Here is a 16,145-nt window from a genome sequence, read left to right as displayed (position 1 = left end):
AGGTAATGAGTGGAGAACAGGAGGGCTTCTTAAAGAAAAACTAACAGGTCTGTGAGAGCCGGAATTCTTATTGGTTGGTAGGTGATCAAATACTTATGTCATGCAATAAAATACAAATTAATTACTTAAAAATCATACAATGTGATTTTCTGGATTTTTGTTTTAGATTCCGTCTCTCACAGTTGAAGTGTACCTATGATCAAAATGACAGACCTCTACATGCTTTGTCAGTAGGAAAACCTGCAAAATCGGCAGTGTATCAAATACTTGTTCTCCCCACTGTATGTGGATGGTCAGGGCTTTATTCAGGAATGTTTATTGGCCTAATTTGATGTCAAATTGGCGAGATGTGCAGTCTGTGTTTGACTTTGTGTATTCTGAGATGTCTGAGTTTAACTTCATGGAGAAACTTGTTTCCCAAACCTATGATGGAGTTGCTGTAATGGAATGTATCTGCTATTTGTATTACAGCCAAGTCCCCTGCTGTTCTCTGATTAAGAAGTGATGACCACTCCACTCCACTACCAGTGTCAACTCTCCTGATATGAACTGAAGCCATGTTTCATGTGCCCTCTCATCCACTGGCGCATTCAATGTTTCCTCTCCAAGCACTGTGAGTAGCCCTGTCAATTTTCTCTCATTACTATATGTAAAGTCAATCACTTACACAATCACATTATTACACAATGTAATTGTAATCTTTGCTTGGTTTAACTCATTTTTAGCTAGCTCTTTTGCCTAACTGTGTTGTAATATTGTTTGTTGTCTTCCCACCCATTCAAATCCTGTCCTTCCCTCAGTGGAAGAGTTTAGCTGTTCTCCAACTCCATCCATCATAAGCCTGTCCTGCACTGAAGCCTAGCATCTGAACACCTCAACCCCTGTCCTGCACTGAAGTCAAGCCTCTGAACACTTCATTCATGCCCGATACCCTCATTCAATCACTGCTGTGATCTCCCAACACTGTAAGTAGCCCTCTCGTTCCCATTCTCCATAGTATTTTACTATAAATGTCAAATGTTTTAGGGTAAAATAATTTGCCTTTGACGATTTTTTAAACATGCTTTGTCGTCTCCGTGCGGTCAGCGCCTAAACCGTGGGTCCCCAGCCTCCACTGATTTTGAGATACTATCAACTGTAGCCTACTGTAGTCTGATCAACTGTAGCCTACTGTAGTCTGATCAACTGTAGCCTACTGTAGTCAGATCAACTGTAGCCTACTAATAACAACCACTGCTGCAGGTAGCGTAGATCCTCTCTGGCCAGGGGAAAGGAAGCGGCAACGTAATGTATTTAAACCCATAGCGATGTACTGTATTTATAGCCTAAAACAGGCCCATGTATTTGTTAAGCAAATGTGAACGTGATTAAATTTGATTTATATTCAAACTTCGGGTGGCTAGGCAACCTAGACCTTTTCAATCCAAAAATGAATCAATCAACACAATAGTGATTACATACTGTGAGTAACTTTTTATTTACAGATGCAAAGGCATACACGATGCAACCCTGCATAAAGCAAGCTCAGCCCTGTTAGTTCTATTGTCCAATTGCAGTTGTTGTCTCTTTGTCTATGTGAAGGAAAATCGCCACAAAATGTTCCGAATTCATGTGAACAAGTACAAGGTTGCTGCAGTTTGTTTCCCGCTTCGTTTCCCGTGGCCAGAGGGGTGCAGAGCGCATCGGCTTCCCCAGGCTACCTGCAGCCGTGCTTGTTATCATTAGGCTACAGTTGATCAGACTGAAGCACTGATTAATTGTGAACGAGTCGACATACAGTATGAGGCAGATCAGTCTAAACAACAGTACTTTGTCCCTCTTTTCAATGCATTTTGTGTCAATATTTTGTATTCAACCAAATCAATAGTTCTGAGGCAAATGCCAGCTCGCCACACGTTTGCTGACAGCCCTGCTGTGCTGATCTCTGCAACATGGATAGATGGAAATCGCCACACAATGCTATAAATGAAGAAACATATCCTATACATGTTGTTTTTAGCTGATTACCGGTATTTGGTTTGATGTTGCTACAACTGAGTGAAAGCCTGAAAAGGAAAGCATGTGAGACTTCTTGATGGTTGTACAAGATTGTTGGTCGAAGTTGTAAATGAGAACTTGTTCTCAACTGGTTTACCTGGTTAAATAAAGGTTAAATAAAAAAATAAAATAACAGTTGTTGTCATCCCGGTCTTTCCTTCAACTGAGGTTTGAGGCGCTAGACTGCCATCTGGTGGCAAGAAGATGTATGTGAACCACCCCATAAGATATAACTCCCTGCCACAAAGGTGTAAGGCTAAAATCATCTCTAGAATAGTTCAGATTAAAGCAGGGGGTAAGAAATTGTTTCTTATATTTATGAGCATATAGTATTTTACAAACAAATTGCAGGCAAAATACAAAAGTAAACACCCAAACCAACAAGCATCTATAATATGCCATTTAGCAGACGCTTTTGCGTGCATACATGTTTTTGTGTATGGTTGGTCCCGGGGATCGAACCCACTACCTTGGCGTTACAAGCGCCATGCTCTACCAGCTGAGCTACAGAAGACTACATCTCAAAGCAACTCCAAGTCCATGTCCTACTACAGTCCCCCCAAAATTAAGACATAACATTAAAAAGTGGAGAGAAAAACAATCAAAATCTAAAGTAAATTAAAACCCCAAACTACCTTGATCTGACAACCTGTAAAAACTAGCGATGGGCACGGTTATTAAAATATTCTAACAGATGTTAGTATTCCAATACTTGCAAGAGTATTAACACCAATAAATCATAGGCCTATCTTAAAAATGTAAAGGCTTCGTCTTAATTAAATAAAATGATCTATTGTCGTAGTAAATATATTTGTTATAGTGAATATGGAATATGATATGTTGAGTAAAATGTTGTGCTAAGATCTATTTAGGTCAGGAGCTGGTTATAAGTTCTGTTCCTATCCAATAACAATGGACAAAAGGGTCCTATCTTGTCAGCCTTGTCAGCAGGTGGCCAAGGACAACACCCACGCCATAGGCCTCTCAGTTCTTCCAACTCACGAGTTCTTGCTCTGAGGACACACACACACACACACACATCATCACTGTTAAACACACACACACACATCATCACTGTTAAACACACACACACACAAAAATCCCCTCTTTTAGGCTGAACATTTGAAGACAGAGAACCCGACTCAGAGCCAATGCAACAGTGACACTAGCCTGGAGGGGACCTCGCCCAACTCATCAGGACCAATCAGAAGATCAGAACTACTAGATTCAACTTACTTCATTTATTGCATAAAATGTCTGCACACAATGTTTCGGGGCTCTCTTCAGATAGCTCCCTAAGAGTTTGACGAACGAGTCCGTGCACGCGATTCCAGATATCTTTACCTCTGAATAAACTGCCTTCATTATACCATATCCACCCTGTCCAAAGTCTCTACTTGGTCTCAGTTCTCCAGTAAACTTGTGATTATCAACACTATGTGACATTGCTACACACAAGGATATACCATGACATTCTTAATTTCATAAAACAATGTCACAAATTTGAACGTAATTTCAAAACATACACAGGTTTCACTTAGCTTGCTTTTGTTGACGCTACAGTCAGAGGCTCCATGTGTAGCAACGGGAAGTGGGAGTTCTCAAAATCAATGCAAATGAGGAGTAGGCCATAACGAGCAACCTTCAGGTAGGCTGTTTAATCTGAATTGGGCTGTTGTAGACATGGCCAGGGAGCGCAGCAAAATGGCCTCAACTAGCCTAGCTAGCTAACGTTTGGCTGTTTTAGCTAGCATCTTTACATTGATTTGATGCAGTAAAGACATGCACTGCCAGATGGGATGATAGACACTTGTAAATGCCATAGGTTATCTAACTAGCGCGAGTCAGTGGCTACTTTTTATATCTCCCAACTGTGTCGCACACCACCGGTCCCTGCCCCCACAGTTTCTCCCGAGTTGTGCAGGCTGCGCAGGAAACAAGTGTCCACGTTTAAAACTATCCGGATATCCGAAAAAATGTCATGATATTTTTCGAATAGTGAAATTATTTAAAATGTCCATCCCTACTTCAGAATACATTCTAGAGTTTAGAATGGATCTCTGTGACTTTAGAACACATTCTAGAGTTTAGAATGGATCTCTGTGACTTTAGAACACATTCTAGAGTTTAGAATGGATCTCTGTGACTGTAGAACACATTCTAGAGTTTAGAATGGATCTCTGTCACTGTAGAACACATTCTAGAGTTTAGAATGGATCTCTGTGACTGTAGAACACATTCTAGAGTTTAGAATGGATCTCTGTGACTTTAGAAGACATTCTAGAGTTTAGAATGTACTTCTGTGTATGCGGTCCTGTTCCATCTGAGACTTGGCCTTCTTCTTCAGCAGCAGGATGTGTTCAGCAAACTCCCTCACAGCCCCCAGCCCTGCAGCATTGTGGCAGGAGTATTTAGCAGCGTTGATCGCCACCACTGGGGCGTCCCGGGGTACTGCACTCAGCCCAGCCAGGTTCAGACAGTCAACATCTGGTGCATCATTACCTGTAGGAGGGAGAGATGGAGGGTTGAGATAAGTACATTTTCCTATTAAAAAGTATCCATTAGGTGGTTCTGGAAGTATTTTTAGGATGATTAATTAGTATGTTGCAAAAACATAACATAAAAAAACATGCAAAAATATGACATGATTTAAGAGAATCATAAAAAAAACTATTTTCTTTTTAGAAATTGATTAAATTGAAATTCTATCCCAAATTCTCCAGGATTTGACTGCTGGCACCTCCCTTCTCACCTTAACCATAAATATTCAGTGACTGGCAGTGGCATGCAAATTAATGAACAATTCCAGTAGTTTTCTGCAGTGGTAGCCTAGCATACAAGCAGAGGGAAAATAGAGACACTCTTTACAAATGAGCACTAAACCAAACCTGTCTCCCCTTACTAATAGAGGAGCTATTTAATCAGACAGTTTCCCCCTGTCTCCCCTTACTAATAGAGGAGCTATTTAATCAGACAGTTTCCCCCTGTCTCCCCTTACTAATAGAGGAGCTATTTAAATCAGGCAGTTTCCCCCCGTCTCCCCTTACTAATAGAGGAGCTATTTAAATCAGACAGTTTCCCCCTGTCTCCCCTTACTAATAGAGGAGCTATTTAATCAGACAGTTTCCCCCTGTCTCCCCTTACTAATAGAGGAGCTATTTAATCAGACAGTTTCCCCCTGTCTCCCCTTACTAATAGAGGAGCTATTTAATCAGGCAGTTTCCCCCTGTCTCCCCTTACTAATAGAGGAGCTATTTAAATCAGACAGTTTCCCCCTGTCTCCCCTTACTAATAGAGGAGCTATTTAAATCAGACAGTTTCCCCCTGTCTCCCCTTACTAATAGAGGAGCTATTTAATCAGACAGTTTCCCCCTGTCTCCCCTTACTAATAGAGGAGCTATTTAATCAGACAGTTTCCCCCTGTCTCCCCTTACTAATAGAGGAGCTATTTAAATCAGACAGTTTCCCCCTGTCTCCCCTTACTAATAGAGGAGCTATTTAATCAGACAGTTTCCCCCTGTCTCCCCTTACTAATAGAGGAGCTATTTAATCAGACAGTTTCCCCCTGTCTCCCCTTACTAATAGAGGAGCTATTGAATCAGGCAAGTTATTTAATCAGTGAAGAACTTACAATCACTTCCTGGCATGAGAGAACAGAGGGATGAGAGGAGAGAGATGGAGGGGTGGTTGGAGAGCGAGATGAAGGGATGAGAAGAGAGAGAAATGGAGGGGTGAAACAGTGAATGAGGAGATACTGTTCCATAACAGGGCATTGCGCTCTCCCTCGCCCTCCATTTGGCAAATCTGACCATAACTCTATCCTCCTGATTCCTGCTTACAAGCAAAAACTAAAGCAGGAAGCACCAGTGACTCTGTCAATAAAGAAGTGGTCAGATGATGCAGATGCTAAGCTACAGGACTGTTTTGCTAGCACAGACTGGAATATGTTCCGGGATTCTTCCGATGGCATTGAGGAGTATACCACATCAGTCACTGGCTTCATCAATAAGTGCATCGATGACGTCGTCCCCACAGTGACTGTACGTACATACCCCAACCAGAAGCCATGGATTACAGGCAACATCCGCACTGAGCTAAAGGGTAGAGCTGCTGCTTTCAAGGAGCGGGGCTCTAACCTGGACGCTTATAAGAAATCCCGCTATGCCCTCCGACGAACCATCAAACAGGCAAAGCGTCAATACAGGACTAAGATTGAGTCGTACTACACCGGCTCCGACGCTCGTCAGATGTGGCAGGGCTTGCAAACTATTACAGACTACAAAGGGAAGCACAGCCGCAAGCTGCCCATTGACACGAGCCTACCAGACGATCTAAATTAAATCTATGCTCACTTCGAGGCAAGCAACACTGAAGCATGCATAAGAGCATCAGCTGTTCCGGATGACTGTGCGATCACGACATTTAAACAGGTCAACATTCACAAGGCCCCTATTTTACGCTGCTGATACTCTCTGTTTATTATCTATGCATAGTCACTTTAACTCTACCTATCTATTTTTTACTTAACACTTATTTTTCTTAAAACTGCATTGTTGGTTAAGGGCTTGTAAGTAAGCATTTCACGATTTGATTTGAGTGTTTGACCATGCCAATTACAATCAAGTTCAATCTGCAGGTTCAACTGGTTCAAACTTCACTGTTGACATTTACTGTCTGAGTTTCATTGATACGTGGTTATCAAACACCCCTGCTACGGTCACATTCCTGAGAGATATCTAGCCTATTCTACCTTTCCATCTCAGAAGGGCTCCAAATAAAGATCTTCATACGTTTTGATTGACATGAACACCAGGTCGCAGTTGTAAATGAGAACTTGTTCTCAACTGGCTTACCTGGTTAAATAAAGGTGAAATAAAAATATTAAAAAATAAAAATAAAAAACACACAAGTATTACTCAAAATAGAAGGTTAAGAACCTTAAGATTCCATTATATTTAAAAACTGTGCTATATAACTAAAATGCATTAGTAGTAGTAGTAGTATTCGTAATAGTAACAGTAGTAGTAAATTGTTAAATGAAAAGAATAGTGAGTTTACCCATATAGGCGACCTCCTTCCAGTCCAGATCCCTGTCGTCCATCATGGCTTTGACCTCACCTTGGATGTCCTTGCCCAGCTGCCTGACCTCGCAGCCTGTCCTCTGGGACAGCTTGTCAGCCAGGGCCTTGGTCTGGGGGTCCTCACTGGAGGATATCAAGATCACCTGGAGGAGAGACAAAATACAGTTTTCATATTGAGACGGCCTGGTTACGCATCCACCATCGTTTCTGGAACTGACCGTGGGTGAAGACAATAGCCTAGCCAGCACAGTACGGTTCGGGTCAATAATGTGAATAAGGATGTCATTTGAGATGTGTCCTTAGAGGGTATGAGGAAACTCAAACAAATAATGTCATATGACAGTTAAAGTAAATAGTAGCCTATGTGTGTGTGTTTAATGGGCGGTGGTTTCAGTGATAAGGTATGGGCTAAATCTAGATATACCAGGAGCAGACGGTGTGAAACATCCTGTTCTGTTAAGCAACCTAACTGGTTTTACATAACTTAATGTATCCTTAATACTGCCACAAAGCCAAAACAAGGGAAGCCAGGTAGCCTAGCAGCTAAGAGCGTTGAGCCAGTAACCAAAAGGTCGCTGGTCCGAATCCCCGAGCGGACTAGGTGAAAAATCTGTCAATGTGCCCTTGACCAAGGCACTTAACCCTAATTGCTCCTGTAAATCGCTCTGGCTAAATGACAAATGTAAAATGATTGGATTAATGCTTTTCTTTTGAGATTTTATAGTAGCTTAATGCTGCTTTAAGTTGAACATGTTATGTGAGGTTAACTGTCACTGCCCAGAAAGAATGGTGTGTCAGCTATGACATGACACCTTGAGTTTGATTTTTTATTTGATTTTGGTTATTAAACTGCAGTTGGTGGAGTGGATTTACAGTGCATTCGGAAAGTATTCAGAGCCCTTCCCTTTTTCCACATTTTGTTACGTTACAGCCTTATTCTAAAATTGATTAAATTAAACATTTTCCTAATCAATCTACACACAATACCCCATAATGACAAAGCGAAAAAAGGGTTTTCTAAATTTTAGCAAATGTGTTACAAATAAAAAAAGACCTTATTTACGTAAGTATTCAGACCCTTTGCTATGAGACTCAAATTGAGCTCAGGTGCATCCTGTTTCCATTGATCATCCTTGAGATGTTACTACAACTTGATTGGAGTCCACCTGTGGTAAATTCAATTGATTGGACATGATTTGGAAAGACACACACCTGTCTATCTAAGATCCCACAGTTGACAGTGCATGTCAGAGCAAAAACCAAGCCATGAGGTCAAAGGAATTGTCCGTAGAGCTCCCGAGACAGGATTGTGTCGAGGTACAGATCTGGGCAAGGGTGCCAAAAAATGTCTGCAGCATTGAAGGTCCCCAGGAACACAGTGGCCTCCATCATTGTTAAATGGAAGAAGTTTGGAACCACCAAGACTCTTCCTAGAGCTGTCCGCCCGGCCAAACTGAGCAATCTGGGTAGAAGGGCCTTGGTCAGGGAGGTGACCAAGAACCAGATGGTTACTCTGACAGAGCTCCGAAGTTCGTCTGTGGAGATGGGAGAACCTTCCAGAAGGACAACCATCTCTGCAGCACTCCACCAATCAGGCCTTTATGGTAGAGTGGCCAGACAGAAGACACTCTTCAGTAAAAGGCACATGACAGCCCACTTGGAGTTTTCCCAAAAAGCACCTAAAGGACTCTTAGACCATGAGAAACAAGATTCTCTGGTCTGATAAAACCAAGATTGAACTCTTTGGCCTGAATGCCAAGCGTCATGTCTGGAGGAAACCTGGCACCATCCCTACGGTGAAGCATGGTGGTGGCAGCATCATGCTGTAGGGATGTTTTTCAGAGACAGGAAGATTATTCAGGATGGAGGGAAAGATGAACGGAGTGAAGTACAGAGAGATCCTTGATGAAAACCTGCTCCAGAGCGCTCAGGACCTCAGACTGGGGCGAAGGTTCACCTTCCAACAGGACAACGGCCCTAAGCACACAGCCAAGACAATGCAGGAGTGGCTTCGGGACAAGTCTCTGAATGTCCTTGAGTGGCCCAGCCAGAGCCCGGACTTGAACCCAATCGAACATCTCTGGAGAGACCTGAAAATAGCTGTGCAGTGACGCTCCCCATCCAACCTGACAGAGCTTGAGAGGATCTGCAGACATGAATGGGAGAAACTCCCCAAATACAGGTGTGCCAAGCTTGTAGCGTCATACCCAAGAAGACTCAAGGCTGTAATCGCTGCCAAAGGTGCTTCAACAAAGTACAGGGTCTGAATACTTATGTAAATGTGATATATTTATTTTGTATACATCTGCTAAAAATTCTAAAAACCTGTTTTTGCTTTGTCATTATGGGGTACTGAGTGTAGATTTAGGGGAAATCAATTATTTAATCCATTTTAGAATACGTCTAACCTAACAATGTGGAAAAAGTCAAGGGGTCTGAATACTTTCTGAATGCAATGTACATGACTAGGCTGCTCAACCAGAATCATAGATGACTAGGCTGCTTAACCAGAATCATAGATGACTAGGCTGCTTAACCAGTGAGCTAGGGACTACCACTTCTGTCTTACCCTTAGAACTGACGGTCTCCCAAAACATATGTATTTTAAAGTTGTCTTTTTTTGTGTTGATGATTTTCTTGTGCATAGTGTATTTATGTGAATTGTGTCATACTTCAGCATCAGTTGCCATTGATACTTTGTAATGTCGAATTTGTAAAAGAAACCATTCAAATGTTCTGTATTGTACCTCCACCCCCTCTCTCTGCAGCATGCGGATACCCATGGTATCTCTGGTGTTGACTGAGACCATCTCCTCTCCAGAGACAGAGATGAGGACGCGGCCATCAGTCAGACAGCCTGAGATGTTACACAGCAGCAGACGCACCACCTCAGGCTTGTCCAGGCCAAAGTAACCAAACCTGGAGAGGAACAACACAACACACAGGGAAATACATTTGGAGAATCACTCCTCTGTGTTACAGCATTGTGTTGCTTTACCACAAAATCGAATTTAAAGTGCATTCAAATAGCATTCAAGTAAACATTTTCAGAGAGAGAACTTGAAGCTCTAGGTCAGTGATTTCAGACTACCTCAGTACTCTCTGTTCTGCCACGGGCCAGTCGATATCAACATCAATATCCACACTGTACTCTGGCAGCATCTCATAGTAAGCCCACTTTCCCCCCTGTGAAAGACAACACAAGAGAAAGGGCATTTCTATTAACATTCAATCAACACCAGTTGACAACAGAATATGTAGTAGTATCACAGATCAGTCCATCTCTCAGTGTGTATTTTGTTTCTAGACAAGCGCACGTCCACTGAATGAATAAACTTTATTGATCCCAGTAAGGAAATAAGCTTAGTCACCACCAACAGCAGAGATAAACATCTGGGCACGTATCTAGGATCAGGTCCTCCCTGTCCATATAATCGTATTCATTGTGATTGTGTTAGAAGTGGATATTTGTTAATAATATCATAGTCACTACGGCATACAGAGTGATATTGTTGGGGAATGTTACTAATAAACGAATGAAGAGGAATTTCTCTCACACACACACACACTACAGGCTCTCCTAGGCTGAACATGCAATAATGAATTGAGGAACTATTGACTGTGACCAACTAATAACCAGGCTGATGAAGCCTTAAGAACCAATCCTTGTTTAAACTTTAATAACAGCATAATACTGAAGTTCAGATGGTCTCCTCACTATTCTTTCCAAACTGATCCTAGACCAGCACTACTTCCTGAGTCGCTTTGTGAATATGGGCCATGATGGGGCATGGTGACAGTTACTTGCAGTACGCCTTTCTCGATAAGGGCTCTGGTGGAGAAATAGAAAGATCCGTTCTCACACAGCTCTCCATCCCAGTCCTGTCTCCGGAGCCTGTTGGATGGATCCAGGTTGAGAGGCTGGGTGGCTACACTACCTGAAGAGGAGAGAGAACACATAATATGAGTTAATAGGTTATAACTAGAAACCAGACTACTTCCTGGTCAGGAGAAAAACTCACTTGTTTAATCACCCCCCATCTCTCTATTGTGATAGACAGTCACGTGGTCAGGAAAAAAATCCTGACCCTACTTTTAAAGTAGCCTTGGGGTGTTTTTTCCCCACACAGATTAAACCTAATCCTGAACTAAAAATAATTTTCAATGTTACTCCATTGACCTTGCTTCTTAATCCAGCACTATTGTTAATCTGTATCCGGGAAACCGTGCCTAAGTGTAAGGCCCTAAACATAACACAAGGCCATCCCGTACCTCCTTTCTTGACCTCCTGCCAGCGGAAGTGGTGTCGTCGGACCACGGAGAAGACGGACTGGCAGCCCTGGTTGGTGATCATCTCCAGGGCCTCCTTCAGGTGGAAGGGGTGCAGGCAGGGAGACGTGGCCTGGATGTGACAGATCACATTCACCTCTGGAGGAGGACAACACACAGCAGACTATGAGATACCATTTGAGATCAGATGAGTATGTGAAACGGTAATAATCTTGTATATGCTGCCACTGTTGTCAACTGTAGCTATGGAGTGGGTCCCACTTTATTGGGATAATCCCAAATGTTGCCTCATAGATCACAATGAATAAGACTACATGGACAGGTGGGACCTGATCCTAGATCAGTATTCCTACTCTGAGATGCTTGATACATACCGCCCCAGATCCTTAGTCTAGCTAGTGGATAAACATGTTCTGCATATATTCCATTAACGGCTGACATCTATAACAAAGCACTGCCAAACAGTCATTACAAACGATTGTGAAATGTCAAAGAGGGTGTGGTTCTGTCACAATAAATGATAACCAACGTTGACACTTCCCTGTTGCTATGTCATAAAGTGAATCTCAATTGTATTTCCTTGATTCCTCACGCCTCCCTCCTTGTCACAGCACATTGGAGCAGAAGATCTGAGGTTCCTCCACTCAGATATCCTCCACTAATGCATTTTGAGAAGGAGGCAAGGAGAGAGGACATGAGGAATCAAGGAAATACAATTGAGATTCACCCCCTACCTGGGTTTAATCTAGCGAATTCCTGGATGGTGTCCAGAGAGCTGGATGAGTCTTTGGACACCTCTGGGCTCCTGCGGTGAACCTGAGCTCCCCATGCCTTGGCCACCTTCTCAATGTCATCATGGTCAGTTGATACCCACACACTGGGAGAAAGAACGGAAGAAGTTGATTCCTCAGGCTTTGTAACAAGTAGGCTACATCAGTCCAATCCAGTCTTGTGTGGCCAAGCCCAAGCCAGGGGGTTCATTCAGAGACAGTACACTAACTTTCAAATAACAATATTATCCATCCACCCAAAACAAGAATGTCAACATGCTTTCCCACATTTAAAAATATTACAGTTTACTATAGAATACTACAATACTTACTATAGAATTCTGTAATAAACTATAGTATACTGTAGAATAATATACTACACACTGTAGTATCCCTTGATCATGTGTAGTACTTAGTAGAGAATGTTGTAGTATACTGTAGAATACTATAGTAAATACTACAGTAGTATCTGCAAAAAAACACTGTAGCAAATGCTACAGTAATGTCCGCAAAAACACCACCCTTTTTAACTATAGTAAATACTACAGTAATTTGCATATACCCTGCCCATTCACCTCCTCCATATCCCAATTTGTGGTCCTCTGTAGCTCAGCTGGTAGAGCACGGCGCTTGTAACGACAAGGTAGTGGGTTCGATCCCCGGGACCACCCATACACAAAAATGTATGCACGCATGACTGTAAGTCGCTTTGGATAAAAGCGTCTGCTAAATGGCATGGCATATTAATTTGTGCCACCCATAAGTGAGAAACCTACATGCCAAGTATAGACCATCTATTGTGTTCCCTACAGTTAGAAAAGAGCAGAAGCACTGACCTATCTGTTCACACTCCAGTCCTATCTACAGGTTATGGAAAATAGGTTTAGTAGGTTTCCTCAAGGAGAAAGCCCTCACTTCTATGTCAAAGATATTAAAACAAAAACACTATAGTAAATACTACAGTATACTACAGTCCGCAAAAACACTACAGTAAATACTACAGTATACTACATTGCGCAATCACAGTTATTTTACTACAGCATGTAAACTATAGTTAACTGTAAATAATACAGTATACTACAGTAAAGTCCGCAAAAACACTACAGTGAATACTATAGTATTTATATCATAGTATACTAGTATTTTTTCATGTGGGTTGTATGTAGCTAGCCTACCAAGTTTCTATCAAAGCAACTCCATATACTCTAGTTAGATTGAAAGACATTTGACTATAACATTGAACTGTATACTGTAGTTAGATTGAAAGACATTTGACTATTAGATTGAACTGAATTACCTGTCAAACTGTTTGGAGTCCACTGCAGCTCTCAGAACCCATCCAATGAGGGGGACACCGGCTAGCATTTTGATATTCTTCAGGGGGATCCCCTTACTACCTCCCCTCGCGAGGATCAGGGCTGCAATGTGTCTCTTCTCACCGCTGTCTTTGATAATCTTTGCTTTTCTGTCAATCACATCTTCGATGCCCGATAGCTTACGCTTTCTTGCAGCGGCCATTGTAAAGGTCACTCAGTATCCGGGTGGGAGGATAAGAAGACGTGGCGGTATCACTGTTACAGCTAGCTAACTAGTAACGTTAGCGGGAGCTATGGAAGGCAGTCGGCTGATGTATCTAGCTAGCTACTTTTTGTGTTGTAACTCACTGTAGCTAACTGGGTATTTAGGTTACAATATCTACTACTGACTACACGGTGTGAAGGACGGCCTATTAATCCTACAAATATTACATTTATACACAGAAAAAGTGGCCTATTATGATATTTCATTGTGGCTACGAAATCAGCAAGAACGTCAACATATAATTGTACCGTAATGATTGAGGTTAATGCGCAAACAACTACGATGGCTATTAATATTATCGATAGTACGATATCTAAGGTGCAAAATGGTAGAAGCATGTCCAATGTATATCTTCTCAATCACAGAGCTCCAGGTTTCAATATTGCAAAAAATAATGCAAATGTACTCACCATGGACAGCAATTTAATTGCGCTAGCCAACCAAACAGCAGTACTTACGGTAAAATATGTTACTATTTCTAGCCGGCTCTGATGATGGAAAATAACAGGGTACAACAAAGATTTGTATAACTAACCCAAGATAGACCAGGGCCTGTCGTTCATAGAACAAGCAAGGTTCTAGCATGTATTAGCATAGCTAAACAACACAATTTTTTGAAACTTTGGCAAAGGGTAAAGTCTACAAAACGCAGTACATTGTGTTTGTTACGGATTCTAGTTTTGGAAACAGAAAACTGTATGGCGATCAAATGTTTCATCTAGTGATGTTACGTCTGATACCGGAGCTCTGAGGCATGCATCGAAATCAAGTTTACTTCGAATCAGTGTGCCGATATGGCTTTATCAGAAGCACGTGATCAATTACGTCCGACGCTTTGTTTTGTCGAACAACCACCCGATTGGTTTGGTATTGATTCCGGTAGAATAGGAAAGGGCTTATTTTGACCAGCAGGTGCAACTAGTGTACACCGTCTTGATCAAAGCCTCGTGTAATGAACCTATTTTCGACACAATTGTCTGGAAATGCTAATTGCTTCAGGAATCTTCGTTTCCCCATCGCTAGCTTCATCGATTAGTAAATGTGCAACATTTCGGCCAAAATCCATCTCGCTCCATCTTCTCCCACTGCCGGGCACTGAGCATCCTCTCATCACCATATTTGGTAATGAGTGGAAACGCCAAATGGATGCTTCACATTTATACATCCGGTGAAATATCTGACTTATTATTCTACAGTGGAGTAAAGTACTTAAGTCAAAATATTTTAAAGTACTACTTAAATAGTTTTTTGGGGGTATTTGTACTTTACTATTTATATTTGACAACTTTTACTTGTACTTCACTACATTCCTTATGAAGCAAATATAGTACTTTTTACTCCATACATTTTCCTTGACACCCAAAAGTACTCATTACATTTTGAATGCTTAGCAGGACAGAAAAAATGGTCCAATTCACGCGCTTATCAAGAGAACATCCCTGGTCATCCCTAATGCCTCTGATCTGGCGGACTCACTAAACACACATGCTTCATTTGTAAATTATGTCTGAGCGTTGGAGTGTGTCCCTCCCTGGCTTTCAGTACCTTTTCCACCACTGTTATTTTATCTGTGGTACAAATGTTTTTATTTTTCCTGCTTTTACTCAGTAGTAGCAACATAAAACCAACTACCGGTAAACAGCGACAAAAAACAAACCACATACAATATGTTAAATGGGAAAACAGTTTGAACTAGTTCCAAAGTCAGAGACATGGTTCGATAATGGACAAACTGTCTACAAACTCGCACACTCACTACATAAAAATCACTCTGATTGGGATATATGTAGCATATTTTCATTGAAGTGCAGAGATATGGTAAATCTCATATTAAGGTATGTGCATTACAAATACACAGTCAATAACACATCTGCAAATGTTGGCATATTCAATAAGCTCCTAAGACGACCGCTTCAGCAAGATATTTCCTACCATTACTAATTTTAACAGAGAAATCAGTCTCCTTAGAGACCGTCAAAAATTGCCAATGCCGACTATATTTCAAGTCGTCACGGCGGGGTATTGGGTAAAGTTTTCAACTAGCAATAATCGCGCCTCGGATAAACCTCATCGGCTACGATACTGCCACTGCGCAAAGCTGATTAACCAGTTGAAAAAGGCAAGATAGCCACCACGGAGGATACAATTTACGGAGACGGTTCACAATAACGTCGCGGTACAATGTGGTGCTAATTTGTGTGCAATCGTAATATATTAGGACCAAAATGTGTGCAAAACGTTTCGATAACCCAAGGTGTGCATAGTTTGTATTTAAAAAATAATAATGTAGCTAGAGCATACCGCAATGCATGATGGGATGTGAAACATTCTTTTGTCATGGGTACGTGTTATATAAGATCCTTGGAACGTCCCTACCCCATTGAAG

At 41.7% G+C, this 16,145-nt stretch overlaps 1 protein-coding gene across 1 annotated transcript; it reads right to left on the bottom strand.

Annotated features, from left to right (window-relative positions):
- Positions 1-1,450: 1,450 nt before the first annotated feature.
- LOC311119755 (N-acylneuraminate cytidylyltransferase-like) lies at positions 1,451-13,986 on the bottom strand. The gene is made up of 9 exons (XM_084194413.1): positions 13,476-13,986; positions 12,143-12,285; positions 11,391-11,546; positions 10,923-11,056; positions 10,210-10,304; positions 9,866-10,037; positions 7,096-7,261; positions 4,336-4,539; positions 1,451-3,050 (listed from the first exon to the last, which is right to left on the bottom strand). The coding sequence occupies exons 1-9, from the start codon at positions 13,694-13,696 to the stop codon at positions 3,022-3,024; spliced, it is 1,320 nt and encodes a 439-aa protein (XP_084050539.1). The 5' UTR covers positions 13,697-13,986; the 3' UTR covers positions 1,451-3,021.
- Positions 13,987-16,145: the final 2,159 nt, after the last annotated feature.

Source organism: Coregonus lavaretus, assembly GCF_964263955.1.
Source record: "Coregonus lavaretus genome assembly, contig: HAP1_SCAFFOLD_996, whole genome shotgun sequence".
NCBI classification, from domain to species: domain Eukaryota; kingdom Metazoa; phylum Chordata; class Actinopteri; order Salmoniformes; family Salmonidae; genus Coregonus; species Coregonus lavaretus.
Note: the sequence above shows the minus strand (reverse complement) of the source record. Positions and strands in the feature narration are given on the sequence as shown.

Excerpts from the sequence above, each read along its gene's own strand:
- LOC311119755 (XM_084194413.1), bottom strand. The coding sequence starts at position 13,696 with ATGGCCGCTGCAAGAAAGCGTAAGCTATCGGGCATCGAAGATGTGATT. Across the intron at positions 11,057-11,390 it reads GCAGGAGGTCAAGAAAGGAG|GTAGTGTAGCCACCCAGCCT; the intron begins GTACGGGATGGC and ends TCTCCTCTTCAG. Across the intron at positions 4,540-7,095 it reads GAAGGAGGTCGCCTATATGG|GTAATGATGCACCAGATGTT; the intron begins GTAAACTCACTA and ends TCCCTCCTACAG.